The 13,027-nt window shown below is 51.3% G+C and overlaps 1 protein-coding gene across 3 annotated transcripts in view; it reads left to right on the forward strand.

Moving 5' to 3' along the window:
* Window positions 1-923: 923 nt before the first annotated feature.
* The window catches only part of SNX30 (sorting nexin family member 30), a 112,116-nt gene continuing 100,012 nt past the window's right edge, over window positions 924-13,027 (forward strand). For 2 of the 3 annotated variants that reach the window (XR_006792196.3, XM_045882953.3), the window contains exon 1: window positions 943-1,338. Coding sequence is in view for 2 of the 3 variants with exons in the window: in XM_045882953.3 (XP_045738909.1) it covers window positions 1,183-1,338 (156 nt within the window). In the remaining variant the exon portion in view is untranslated. Of the gene's footprint in view, window positions 1,339-13,027 lie in introns of all 3 variants that reach the window. The other variant, XM_064579397.1, reaches the window with a different exon arrangement.

The following is a 13,027-nucleotide window of genomic DNA, read 5'->3' on the forward strand; positions in this document are numbered from 1 at the left end:
ACTCGGTCCTAAGGAAAGAAGCTTCAAAGACAGGTACGGTGGGAAAAGGAGGTGAACTTCCACCCCAAAGAGCTCATGTAATGCCTTAACTATTTCCACTCTGCTAACAAATAAAAATGAGAATTCCGCTCATCCACAGGCCTGGAAAGGAAGCACAAACGCATGAAAAATACGGTTCTCTCAACAGGCAGTTGGGTGAAGGTGTGAGTTTGAATCATACATCATTTGTAGCGTTCCCTGTCTTTCTTTTCTGACGCTCACTGAGGTTTACCCTTGCACGAAGTGGGCTTCCCTGCAGAAGCAAGACGGCCTGGGGATGTCGCCGCGCACGGGAAGAAACCTCCCGCTGCCTCCTTGAATTCCCGTCTGGGTTCCCCACCCCAGGTCCTCCAGCTCCTCTGCGCCTCAGAGCCTTTCATGCCCTTCTGATAATACGCGGCGAAATTCCATTTTGGGTCATCTTCGAGGCCAGAAGATCCCCACTCATGTGCGGGCCCCAGACCTCCCCCCCCGCCCCCCGCGTGGCTCCCGCGGACGCCTCAGTAAACGCGGGTGGAATGGAACAGGATGCTCAACGTCCTTTTCCACCGCTGATTCCCGTTAAACATGTGTCTGGGGACGGCGCGCGGCCCCCTCAAGGCGGCCTCTCGGAGGCGAGGTTGGCCACGCGGAGGACAGCGGCCGAGGGCTCAGGGCGCACTTCCTGCGGGGCGGCGGCGGCGGGCGGCGGGCGGCGGGCAGGGGCGGGGCCTCGGGCGCGCCTCCTCGTCCCCTCCCCTCCCTCCTCCGGCCTCCTCCCCTCGGCTCCCGCCTCCTTCCCCCTCCAGGGCCGGCCGAGGCGCCGCGGGGGCGGGGCCGCGAGCGGGCTGGGCGGCGTGGCGGAGCGGGCTGGGCGCCCCCGGCCAAGGTGCGAGCGAACCGCGGCGGGCTCGGGCGCGGAGCGGGGCGCGCGGACCCGAGCAGCCGGCCCAGCCCAGCCCAGCCCAGCCCGGCCGCAGCCCGGCCCGGCCCCGCGCCGCCAGAGACGAGCCGGCGGGCGGCGGCGGCGGCGGCTGCCGGCCCGGCTGGTGGAGGGCCTCCGACCGACCGCGGCCGAGCCGGGCCTGGGCGCGGGCGCTGAGGTAGCCCGCCGCGGCGGGCACGGGAGGAAGCGGCGGCGGCGCGTCCTGAGCCGTGCGCGCCATGTCGGGCGGGCCCCCCAAGGGCCTGCCGTCCACCGGGCCCCACTCCCTGCTCGACATGCCGCACCCGCTGGCCGGCTCCAGCAGCGAGGAGGCCGTGGGCGGCGACAGCACGCCCAGCCCGGACCTGCTGATGGCCCGCAGCTTCGGCGACAAGGTGGGGCGCGCGGGGCTTGGGGACCGCGAGGCGAATTTCGGGGATGGTGGACCCGGAGCTCCCAACCGGCGCCGCGCCGCGCCCACCCTGGCGCCCCAACCCGGGGGCGGGCGGGCCCTGGGCCCCAGAGCCTTCCGAAAAAGCGTCCGTCCCTGCCGCCCCCGCGGGGTCGTAGCCGCGAGGGGGCGGGCGCCAGTGACAGCTGGTGGGGAGGGGTCCTGCCCGCGTGGTGGGGCCGGTGGCGGGTGTGCGGTGGCCGGCGCGTGTGTCCTGGGATGGGGTCCCGAATTCCTCCAGGTGCATCCCCGAAGGCTGAGCTGTCGGGTAACTTGTAGCTCCCCCACTTTCCTGGGACTGCAAAGGAGCAAGAGTTAATGGTTTTCCGTGGTAGGACTGGCAGCCTTGGTCTAACTGCCAGAGTCATTTTCCCCACGCTCTGTCATGTGGGGAGTGATCTTTGTTTAGGTTTGCTGTGTGCCCTGCGGGGTCACCTGACTCAGACCCTGGCCGGCGAGGGGAGAGTCTCGCTGTGGTTTTCTCTCCGGGGCTAGGTTCACCTCTGACGGCCCTCCACACTGGTTAGCTTCGGCAGAGGCCCGTTTTGTGGTTGATGGAAAGAAAGCTCGCCCTTTGACCTTCTTTGTGCAGAAGGAGGCTCCTGATTTTCTTAGAGCAGCATAATCCTGGTGTTGCTTTGAGAGAGCAGAGTCCAGCGAAGGGTAAGGGGCGGCATCCTCCTACCCCTCCATTTCAGCTGGGACCAGAGCTTGAGCTGTGATTCTGTCAGCGCTGCCGTGGCCACCTACTCATTAATTGCAGAAATTAGAATTGCTCTTAACACTTGTAATTAGGAGTCCCTCCTCCCGGTAAAATACTAAATGAATTCCTCCTAGTCCCAATATTAGATGGGATTAGAGGACCCAATTCTTTCCCCGATAGATGGGAGGGCATGTGGTACAATAAAAATGAGTATTAGTGCACCGAGCACTCAAAATAGCTATGGAGGGGAACTTGATGTACCTTCATAAAAGAGTTTATGAAAGCCAGGAGTGGGGAGTAGAGCATTAGGAGCAAAAAGGCTTGAAAAGCTAATGAAACCAATGGATTGAGCAGTTTGAAGTGTGTGTGTGTGTGGGGGGGGAGGCTGTTTGTGATTATTTCTCTTTATTTTATAGATAATAAGTGATATGAAGGGTTATGTTGCTTGGAAATACCTTGTGCATATTTGACATTCAATAAGCAATTGTTGAGTGACTGAATGAATAATTTGTTGCTTTCTTCTAGACCGAGACATTGTTCCTACATGCATGTAGGACAGGGACCCAAGTTAAACCTTCTGATTTCCTTCTCAGGATAGTGAATTAATTATCTATTGCTGTCTAACAAATTACTCCAAAACTTAGCACCTGAAAATAGTGTGTGGGGGTCAACAGTGTCACCTAGGAGTAGCTTAGCTGGGTGGTTCTGACCTCAGGTCTCTTTTGAGGTAGCAGTCAAGGTGTTGACCAGGGCTTCAGTCATCTGAAGTCTGGGCTGGGGGAGGATTCGTTCACTCACTCGGCTGTTGGCAGGCCTTAGTTCCTCTTCATAGGGCTGCTGGACACGGCAGCTTTTTTCCCCCCAGAACAAGTGGTCTAAGAGAGCAAGAGATCCCAGGACTCAAGCTACACTCTTGTATAATCTAATCTTGGAAGTGACATCATTCTGCCACAGACCAATGCTAGTACAAAGTGGGAAGAGGGTATAAATACCAGGAGGTATAAATATTGGAGCCATCTTGAACGCTGGTTGCCACTGATGGCTATTTTATTTATTTTTTAAAAATTTTGTGTTTATTATTACTATTACGATTATTATAGTTTTTAGTAATCGCTACACCCAGTGTGGGACTCGAACTCATGATGCTGAGATCAAGAGTCACATGTTCTTCCGACTGAGCCAGCCAGGTGCCCCCACTGGTTTAAACATTTGCTTAATTTGGGGCACCTGGGTGGCTCAGTTGTTAGGCGTCTCCCTTCGGCTCAGGTCATGATCCCGGGGTCGGGGGATCGAGCCCCGCATCGGGCTCCCTGCTCCATGGGAGGCCTGCTTCTCCCTCTCCCACTCCCCCTGCTTGTGTTCCCTCTCTTCCTGTGTCTCTCTCTATCAAATAAATAAATAAAATCTTAAAAAAAAACCCAAAAAACATTTGCTTAATGATCCACTCTTGGAGGATACCTGTCTCAGAAATATGGGCATTTTACTAATAAGTACAGGGAGGACAAACGCCCTGTACCACTAAGATCTTGTTGGTGGGTGGGAACTCAGGCCCAAGTCTAAATACTGCTGGCTTCCTTTACAGGGACAGTTCGTGAGAAAGACCATCTTGAAGCCGTTATTATTAATTATTGAATATTTAATAAGTCTCCTTACAGCTGTAAGAAGCATCAAAATGACATCACTCCCAAGGGCCTGATTTATAGTAAGCCACTTTTCCTTAGAGGTTAAATAATGTAATTTCTTTCCCTGACTGGAAGTAACATTTTCCTTGAATCTTGGCATGCACGTGTGTTCTAGCGACTGTGGAGAAATTTCTGTAGAGAGAGGCTAGCATTCAACCAAGGTGAGTCAGGACCAGTGGAAGGAAGCCTTCTGTTTGGCCTCCTTCTTTTGCCCATGCAGCGCGGGGGTCGTTGGAGGACAGGTAGGAAAGCTGAGTGCTGTGATCTGTCTTTGAAAAGAAACCTGTTTTCTCGCCTTTCTGGAAAATGGAGTTGTGACCCTGGATGCCTGGTTCAGAGTCAGTTCTGAGCTTGGAGAATGAGGGTTTGACAGGCTGCTCATGGCACAGGGCTGTTGTATGACGCAGAGGGGAATTGCTTTCTGTGGGCCCAGGATGTTGCCAAGAACGGGGAAGCCTCGTGTCTTGGTCCAGCACACACTTCTGAATGGCGTCTGGGATGCTTGCTGGAGAAGGAAACAACAATCAAATATGATGGCTTTTTCATCCACTAACTTCTAAAATCATTCAAACCTTGGAGTTACGGGAGAATCCTTCTTCCAAGGGTTGCTAGGACTAATTCTTTTCATGCCTGATGAACCCACCAGGCCTTCTGTCACTTCATCCTTCATCTCCACCTAGAATGTAAATAAACCACTTGGCCTGACTCTTTTTTTACTTTCATCTGCAAACCACTCAGGGCTGCTTCTCCCTGACTCAGCCTCCAACTTCTGTGTGCCTCCCAACACTCAGACACCAAGCCCACTCAAGCCCCAACTGTGGTTAACTCTCCTTTCCACACCCGCAGCCTCTTCACTGAACTCTTCTGCCTACTTCCTGCCCTCTTCGGTGGCTACTTCTTCCAAAGGTGTCTTTTCCTTATCTATTCCACTTATATCAGGATCAGGAGATGGGGGTCAGTGTCCTTTCTCCCCACGGCCCTTTACAAACCAAGCTCTTGGCCCAGCTTATTGTATGGGTTCAGCCACATATTTGAGGGCCTATCATGAGACAGGCACTCTTCCAGGAACTTGAGATGAGTCAGCCGGTTAAAGACCCCTGCCCTCATTGGGTACTTCTCACTGAGTACGTCCTATGTTCTGTAATAAATGCTATGGAAGGGAGAAGAAGTAGGTTGGGGAGGGGGCTCAGGATCACTGGCTGTGGGAGGAGGATTTGGATAGACCTTCCTGAGAACTGGAGCTTTGAGTAGAGACGTGGAGCAGGTGAGGGAGGGAGTTAGCGAGTGGAGGTCTGGAGGCGGGTCCAGGTGGAAGGAACAGCCAAAGCGGAGGCTTGCAGGCATCTGCCTGGTGTGTTGTGGAATAGCCCAGAGGCCACTATGGCTGAGGCAGAGTGGACAATGGAGAGTTGTAGGCTGACAGCAGAGAGGGGAGGGTCCAGATGGTGTAGGGCCTCATAGGCCACCCTGAGAATGTTGGCCTTTTCTGTGAGTGCCACTGCAGAGTCTTGAGCAGAAGGAGGGCGTGATTTGACTTGTGTGTTGAAAAGCGTCACACAGGCTGTTGAATTGAGAACCCTTTATTTGGCTATTCTGCTGAAATTTGTTTCCTTTTAGTTAAAAGGACATAAACCAAATGCAAACTGGCGAAGAAAAAAAAATCTCCTGGCTTTAATGTTTTTGAAAAGCCCCAGGTAATTCGGCTTCAGGAGTGGCTGGAACTAGGTATTCAAATGATATCGGAAATCTGTCACCCTCCGTCTCTTGGCTCTGCTTTCTTAGGTGTTAGTTTTATCCTCAAGCTAGCGAAGGGATATGTTCTACAAATAAACCTCACAATTTCAGCAGAAAGAGTGTCTCTTTCCTGATAGCTCTGGCCAAAGCCCTGGGCTGGTGTCTCATGAGCCTAAATTGGGTCAGGCACTGAAACCAAGCTTTGTTAACTCTGATTGCCCAGACCTGTACCAGGTCCTTATCTTTGGAGAGTGGAGAAAGGAAATTTTTTGTAGGTCTGTGTGTTTGAATTGTGAAATGTACATATAAAGTACATAAAATGTTTAAAGAATAAAATGTATCTCTACAGTTTAAAGAACAATAAATACTCATGTTCCTCCTACCCCGCAGCTTAAGAGAATATTGTTAGTATCTTAGAAGCTCCCTGTGTGGCTGGGGAGGATGGAGGTGGTTTCCAAAGCAGATTCAGGAGGCTGCTAATAGAAGGAGGAATGAATGAATGGGGGACAAGCAGAAACAAACGTCCATTTTACAGGACTTCCACGACCTTTCCGCTCCCTCTCATTTCTAACACCCCTGCCTCTCATTCATTAAAATCTCTAGCCCTCGGAGCGCCTGGGTGGCTCATTCGGTTAAGCGTGTGTCTTCCGCTCAGGTCATGATCCCGGGGTCCTGGGATCGAGCCCCGCATCAGGCTCCCTGCTCAGTGGGGAGCCTGCTTCTCCCTCCCCCAACCCCCCCCTCAAATAAATAAATAAAATCTTAAAAAAAAAAAAATCTCTAGACCTCAATTCATGGTCTTCTACAATCATGCCCTCCCCTCAAGGGACTCTGTTCAGACCTTCAAAGCTATGGGCTTCTTAACTTTATCTCTACACACCTTGACCTCTTTTTCAGTCCAGCTGCCCTCCCCCGGCCACACCCTTGCGTTCTAATACCCAGAATGGTTGGGCTTTGAGATAATGCCTTGAGATAGCATCTTCTCTTGCCTTCCCCTCTTCCCAGTCAGCAAGTACCGACTGCACCTGTTCACCTCCCTCCTTCACATTGCATGGCTCATCTCATCAGCTCCTCCTGCCACTTCCTGTCCTCCATTCCCTTGCTCTCCTTCTTTACACCCAGCCTGAATCATTCCATGGGTTCAGGTCTTTTGCCTACACCTAGGGTGTGAGCACACCTTGAGAATCACTGCCAGGGTCAGTTCATGGGTACCAGCCCCAGCTGGGGCCTCAGTGGCGCTGGGCGCTCCTCTCTTTGCACAGACGCTCCCGTTGTGCGCCATGGCTGGTCTGAAGCTTCACTCTGTTCCTCACACCTCCCGCCCCTCTACTCCGCCCTCCAGTTCTGCTGATGAGAAGACAGAAACCACTATAAAAGAACTTCCTTTTTCCAGACTACGAAATGATCTGAATCCGTAGCCATCATTTCTTGGTTGCCCCCAGTTGCCGTGGAAGGGATTCTAGGCTGCTCCTGGACTGTGTGGCCCGCCCCGTCTGGCCTCTCAGAGACCTTGCTCTGTTCATCACCCTCATTCATTCCTGTGTCTTCACACTCCCTCTCGCCTGGCTCATTCCATCAATATTTAAACATGCTCAGGTCACCCTCGCTTGTAAAGCTAACCAGAGGTAAAGAAAATTCTGCTGTGAGGCTCTCTTCTTCCCCATCTCATGATCTATATTGTGACTGACTCCTCTTCACAGCCAAACTTTTTGAAGGAATGGTCTGCCCTGCTTGTCTTACTTGCTAACTCCTCAGCCCACTGCTGTCTGGTTTCTGACTTTACTCGTGACTTCCTTCTTGCAAAATCCAGTAGCCCCTTCACCATCCTCGTCTATCCTGACTTCTTCTTCCACCTGGCACTTGATGCTGTTGAGTTCCCTCCTGGAAACACTTTGTCCTTGGCACTCCAGAGCCTGGCTGTCTGTGTTTGAATCCCAGCTCTGCCTACCTACAGGCTTTGTGACAGCAAGTTATTTAACCTCTCTGAGCCTCAGTTTCCTCATCTGCAAAGAGGGAATGAGAGAAGCACCTCTAGCACAGGGTTGATGTGAGGATCTGGGGAGTTCGTACTTAGAGTAGTGCCTGATACGTAGTGAGCCTTTAGTAAACATGCAGTGGTGATGGTGGTTATTCCTAGGGGTCGTACTCTCCATATCGCCCCTCACATTTCTGCCTGTTCTTTGTCCATGTCTGTATCAGTTGTGGTCCCGTCAGGGTGAAAAACCTCTGTAGGTATTTCAAACTGAAAGGCTGTGGCACAGGGAGCTAGTTACATAGGCAATGGAAGACATGAGAAGTCAACCAGGAGATGGTGAGGTTAAGAGAGTAGCGACAGCAAGAAACTGCAGTTACCCTCAGGGCCGGAGGGTCAACGGGAGGGGGTGATGTTAACATCCAGGAGCTTCTGTGGGAACTAGAACCATGGCGGGGCGGCTCCCCAAGTGTGGGGTCCACAGAGGAGGGGAGGTCTGGAGAGGAAGCAGCTGCTGCCAGGGACGCTCTCTGAACCAGAACAAAAGGCTCGGGGCAGGGGGAGAAGCACCTTGGCTTCTCTTCTCATCCTGTCTTCTGGTCTTTCATCAATATCTTCCATTGGCCAAAATATCTTTCTTGGTGGACATGGGACTCTAGGAGAGCCAAACTGTCTTTCTTAGATTACTCAGATGGATGCTGGGGGAAAGAGTATCTCTTTCTGTTAGACTATGAACCTCTGTTTGCTGCGATGTGGAGAGGGGCTGCTTAAGAAGAGGTCAGAGAGGAGAGCTAGGAGAGAAAGGGGGACAGGCCCTGAGGGTCACTTGAATCCTGGACCCCCCTGTGCCGGTGATGCCCGAAGCCAGCACTGCTTCTTGGTTACAGGAGGTCACGAATTCCCTTTTATTGACACTCTTTTCAGTTGGGTTTGTCACTTGCCACTTAAAAAAAAAAAAATTGACTGATAGATACATTGACCTTAAAATGTGAAGTAAAAATTGAATTTTACTTTGAGAATATTGAATATTGAGAAGGGGTGCTTAGTTCCTATCGGTCAGCCCCACTGTTGGGGTGTATGTCTGAAAATCAGCTAAGGCAGCCGAGGTGGTGTTTTCACCGGGTCCTTGAAGTTTGAGGAGCCTTTCTGGTACGAGGTGGAGGAAAGCATCACGGGCTGAGGGAGTAGCCTGAGCAAAGCTCCTGAGATGGGAAGGACCTGTGCCCGCTGGAATTGGATTGAGTCGCGTCATGTGTTGGGATGGGTTTTGAGGGTCTGGAGGTGGGGATTAGTGAGAGAGGAGTCAGCAGACCCAAGACTGCTTTGAATGCGGTGATGTGGAGGTTAGCTTTTATTCTTCAGGCAGGAGTCAACCCTAGAGGGTTTTTGGGCAGAGGACCGTGTGGTCAGTGCTTGGGGTGGGGTGGGGCTGGCAGCAAGAGAGGTGGTAGGAAAGCGTTGGCCTGGTTTCAGTTGGAGTCGCGGCCTGCAAGAAGAAAGATTAGAAAACATAAAGATGACTCGCTTTGGTAGAGTGGGAATGACTGGCGCCCTCACAGAGAGGGCGCGCACAGATTGGGAAGCGAGTGTGAGCAGGAAGTGTGAAGATGATTAGGGTGCAGTTTGAGGTCAGGAGTCAGGACAGAGGTGGTCTGAGCCCACCTTTGGAAGCCTACTCAGAGTTCAAGGCTTAGCCCAGATGCTGCTTCTGGGAAGCTCTTCCTTAGCATATAGACACGCAACCCCAATAGATCCAGCTAAAGATGGCCGCGGAAGATGCGGACGTTGACGATCACATGGAAGGCAGGGGTTGTAGCGCTTGGGTTATAAGAAGGGTACTGGCTTGGGGGAAAAACAGGGGTGAGCGAAGACATTTAGGATAGGGGAGACTTGAGTATTAGTAAAGGTTACAGGGAAGAAGACAGACGTTTTGTGTTAAAATACAAAACAGCTTGGCAAAGGTGCACTAATTCGTGTATGAGTAATTGGGTTTGTTTATTAGATATTAGAGGGGTTATATGCAGTCTTGCCTCCGCTCACCCCACAGAATTGCTCATCTTGGCTGCCAGAGCAGTAGTCAGGATGCTGTTCTGTGTGTGTGTGGACGGCGTGACGGTGTGTGGACCAGGGCAAGAGGGATCTGAGGAGAGGTGTTCCTCAAACTCCTGTTTGAGTAAAGGCACAGAGGCAAGAAGAACACACAACGGTTGGGGAGCAGAGTGCAGGCTCTTTAAAAAACCTTCATGTCTCAAGCATGTGCTTGTGTGCCTGGCTCTGCTAGATGCTGAGGACAGTGAGAAAGATTAAGATAAAAAGGAACCTCCCTCAAGAGGTTCTTGGTCTAGTGGAGAAGAGATGGTTACAATCGAATGTGAAAAATGTTACATATATTTACTGGCTCTGAGGCCTTGGGCAAGTTTCTTACCCTTGTAATGCCTCGGTGTCCCCTTATCTAAATTTTGGGTTATTTTTACGGGGATGTTCTGAAGGTGGAACGCATGTTTGGAATAGTGTCTGGCATATAGTAAATACTGTGAAAATGCTGGGTGTTTGGGGCGCCTGGGTGGCTCAGTCGGTTAAGCGGCTGCCTTCGGCTCGGGTCATGATCCCAGGGTCCTGGGATCGAGCCCCGCGTCAGGCTCCCTGCTCGGCGGAGAGCCTGCTTCTCCTTCTCCCTCTGTCTGCCGCTCTGCCTACTTGTGCTCTCTCTCTATCTCTGTTAAATAAATAAATAAAAATCTTAAAAAAAAAAAAAAAAAGAAAGAAAATGCTGGGTGTTTGTATCGCCTTAGAAGCTGACCCTGAGAAAGAATTTAACTGCTAGTAGTTTATTGGAGGGGTGAAGGAAAGTGAGACAGGGAAGGGAAGGCACCAGAAAAAGGTAAGTTACCGAACCAGTTGACACCCCTCGGAGCCTGTACAGAACACACGCCTCGGCTGTCCACACCCGGGGTGAGGCCGCCCGGGTCTCCAAACCGCAGCCTTTATCAGTCATTGGTTGAGCAGGCCATGGACGGCGCGTTTGGGCATTGAATCCCCAGGCACTTTGCAGTCTGCGCCGTGGGTGGGCAAAGTAGGAGAAGCAATCAGACCAAGAAATGCACGTGCTGGCGGTTGGAAGTCAGGCCAGTGGGCCCTGGACTGGTCAGGGCGAGGGGACGTGATTGGGGCACCAGCCGTCTCCACTACAGTTACTGTGAAAGTAAGGTACAGGGTTGGAAGTAGGGAGTGAGCGTGCTTAGGAGAACGGTGGCTTTTCCAAAGGAGATGATGTTTGAGGTGGAGAATGGAGAAGTAGATGTTTTAGCAAGCTGACAGAGCAAGGAAAAGTACCCGGGGCAGAGAAACCAGCATGTGCCAAAGCTGGGCAATGTCTGGTTGCAGGAATGGCCCAGGAGACGGTGGCTGTGTCGTGCAGCTGGAGAGGGAGGGGGTGGGCAGATGGAGGTCTGTATTGGCAGACGGCGAGGGCTTTATCCCACGGGACTGGGAGGCCAGTTTGTATTTTAAGCAGGGAAGGTTTAGGGCCATACTTGTTAGGTCCCTGTGACTGAGCCTCTAGCTGGGGCTGGAGTGGGATAGGGTGGAGTCAAGAGGCTGGGAGTCTAGGGAGAAGACTGTTGGAGCAGAAGGTTGGGGGAGGCAGTTTTGGTGGAGTTTGACTCACTGATTTCAGGGAGTGTATTGCTCAGGAGTTTTGTTTGCAAATGTTACAGATCAGGCTTTCAGTAAATTACGCAAAAAAGGTGAACCTATGGGCAGGCTCACTTTAACCCCAGGAGTGAGCTGGAAGCAGGGGTCTGAATGTTCCCGAGGGTCAGATTCATGCTCCAGAGCAGTTTTCTCCAGGAGGGAGGGAGGCGGGGCAACTGGCAGCTCCCATTCCTCCCATTTTACAGCTGTGCCTCCAGAGAGGGAGTCAGTCTCTTACACAGGGAAGAATCTCAGGGAGACATGGCTTGGGTCGTATACCCAGCCTGAGACCAATCAGCTGGGCCCAGAGCTTCAGCCGTGGCCCCCGGCTGGGGGCGGGGAGTCTGCAAGAGTAAGTCAGCCCTGCTTCCAGAGCAGCTCTGAGGTGCGTGCGCTAGGCAAACAGTAGGAGATTACTTACGGGGGAGACTCTTGAGTCACAGGTTTTAGTGACTGGCCGAATCATCATGGCAAGAACAAAACAAATTTCGGGAGAAACAGGTCAAAAATTAAACTGTAGATTTTCTAAGGCTTTTAATTTTTTACTTTATTTTTATTTTTTAAAATTTATTTACTTATTTTAGGGATGCCTGGGTGGCTCAGTCGGTTAAGCAGCTGCCTTTGGCTCAGGTCATGATCCCACCCACGGTCCTGGGATCCAGTCCCTGCATCTGTCTCCCTGCACCGCGGGAAGCCTGGTTCTCCCTCTCCCACTCCCCCTGCTTGTGTTCCCTCTCTCGCTGTGTCTCTCTCTGTCAAATAAATAAAATCTTTAAAAAAAATTATTTTCAAAGAGCACGCAAGCGGAGGGAAGGGCAGAGGGAGAGAGAGAATCTCGAGCAGACTCCCCACTGAGTGTGGAGCTGACTCTGGGCTCCCTCTCATGACCCTGAGATCACAACCTGAGCCGAAACCAAGAGGCCGACGCTTAGCCAGCTTTGCCACCCAGGTGCCTCAGGCGTAGTTGCTTTTCAAAAGAAAAATTGAGATAGAAATCACATACCATAAAATCCATTTTTTAAAAGCATGTAGTGTGGTGGTTTTGGTATATTCACAAGGTTGTGCAACCGTCACCTGTTTCTTTCTTCTTTTTTTTTTTTAAAGATTTTATTTATTTGTTTCACAGAGAGAGAGGGAACACAAGCAGGGGGAGTGGGAGAGGGAGAAGCAGGGAGCCCGATGCGGGGCTCGAACCCAGGACCCCGGGATCATGACCCAAGCCGAAGGCAGACAGTTAAGGACTGAGCCACCCAGGTGCCTCGCCCACCCCGTCATCTGTTTCTAATTCCAGAATGTTCATTACCCCAAAGGTAACTCATCGTTCCCCTTAGCAGACACTCCCTCCACCCCCCCCCACCCCTGGTAACCACCATTCTGTTTTGTGTCTTTAAAAGTATGAGACTTCTCTTTTAGATACCCTATATAAATAGAATCATATAGTATTTGTCTTTTTGTAACTGGCTTATTTCCTTAGAATAATGTCCTCAAGGTTCATCCAGGTTGTAGCATGAGACAGGATTTTCTTTTTAAAGACTGAGTAATATTCCATTGTATGGATAGGTCACATTTTCTTTATCCATTCATCTTCTGGTGGATGTTTGCTTCTACCTTTTGGTCATTATAAATACTGCTGCAGTGGACATGGATGTACAAATATCTCTTTGTGATCCTGTTTTCATTTTTTTTTTTTTTTAATGTAAACCCAGAAGTGGGATTGCTGGATTATATGGTAATTCTGTTTTTAGTTTTTGAGGTACTTTCATACTGTTTTCCATAGTGGATGTACCATTTTATAATCCCACCAAATGTACACAAGGGTTCTAATTTCTCCACATTCTAACCAACACTT

This window comes from Mirounga angustirostris, unplaced genomic scaffold, assembly GCF_029215605.1.
Source record: "Mirounga angustirostris isolate CCGP_5_RB_7025 unplaced genomic scaffold, mMirAng1.0.hap1 SCAF_15, whole genome shotgun sequence".
NCBI classification, from domain to species: domain Eukaryota; kingdom Metazoa; phylum Chordata; class Mammalia; order Carnivora; family Phocidae; genus Mirounga; species Mirounga angustirostris.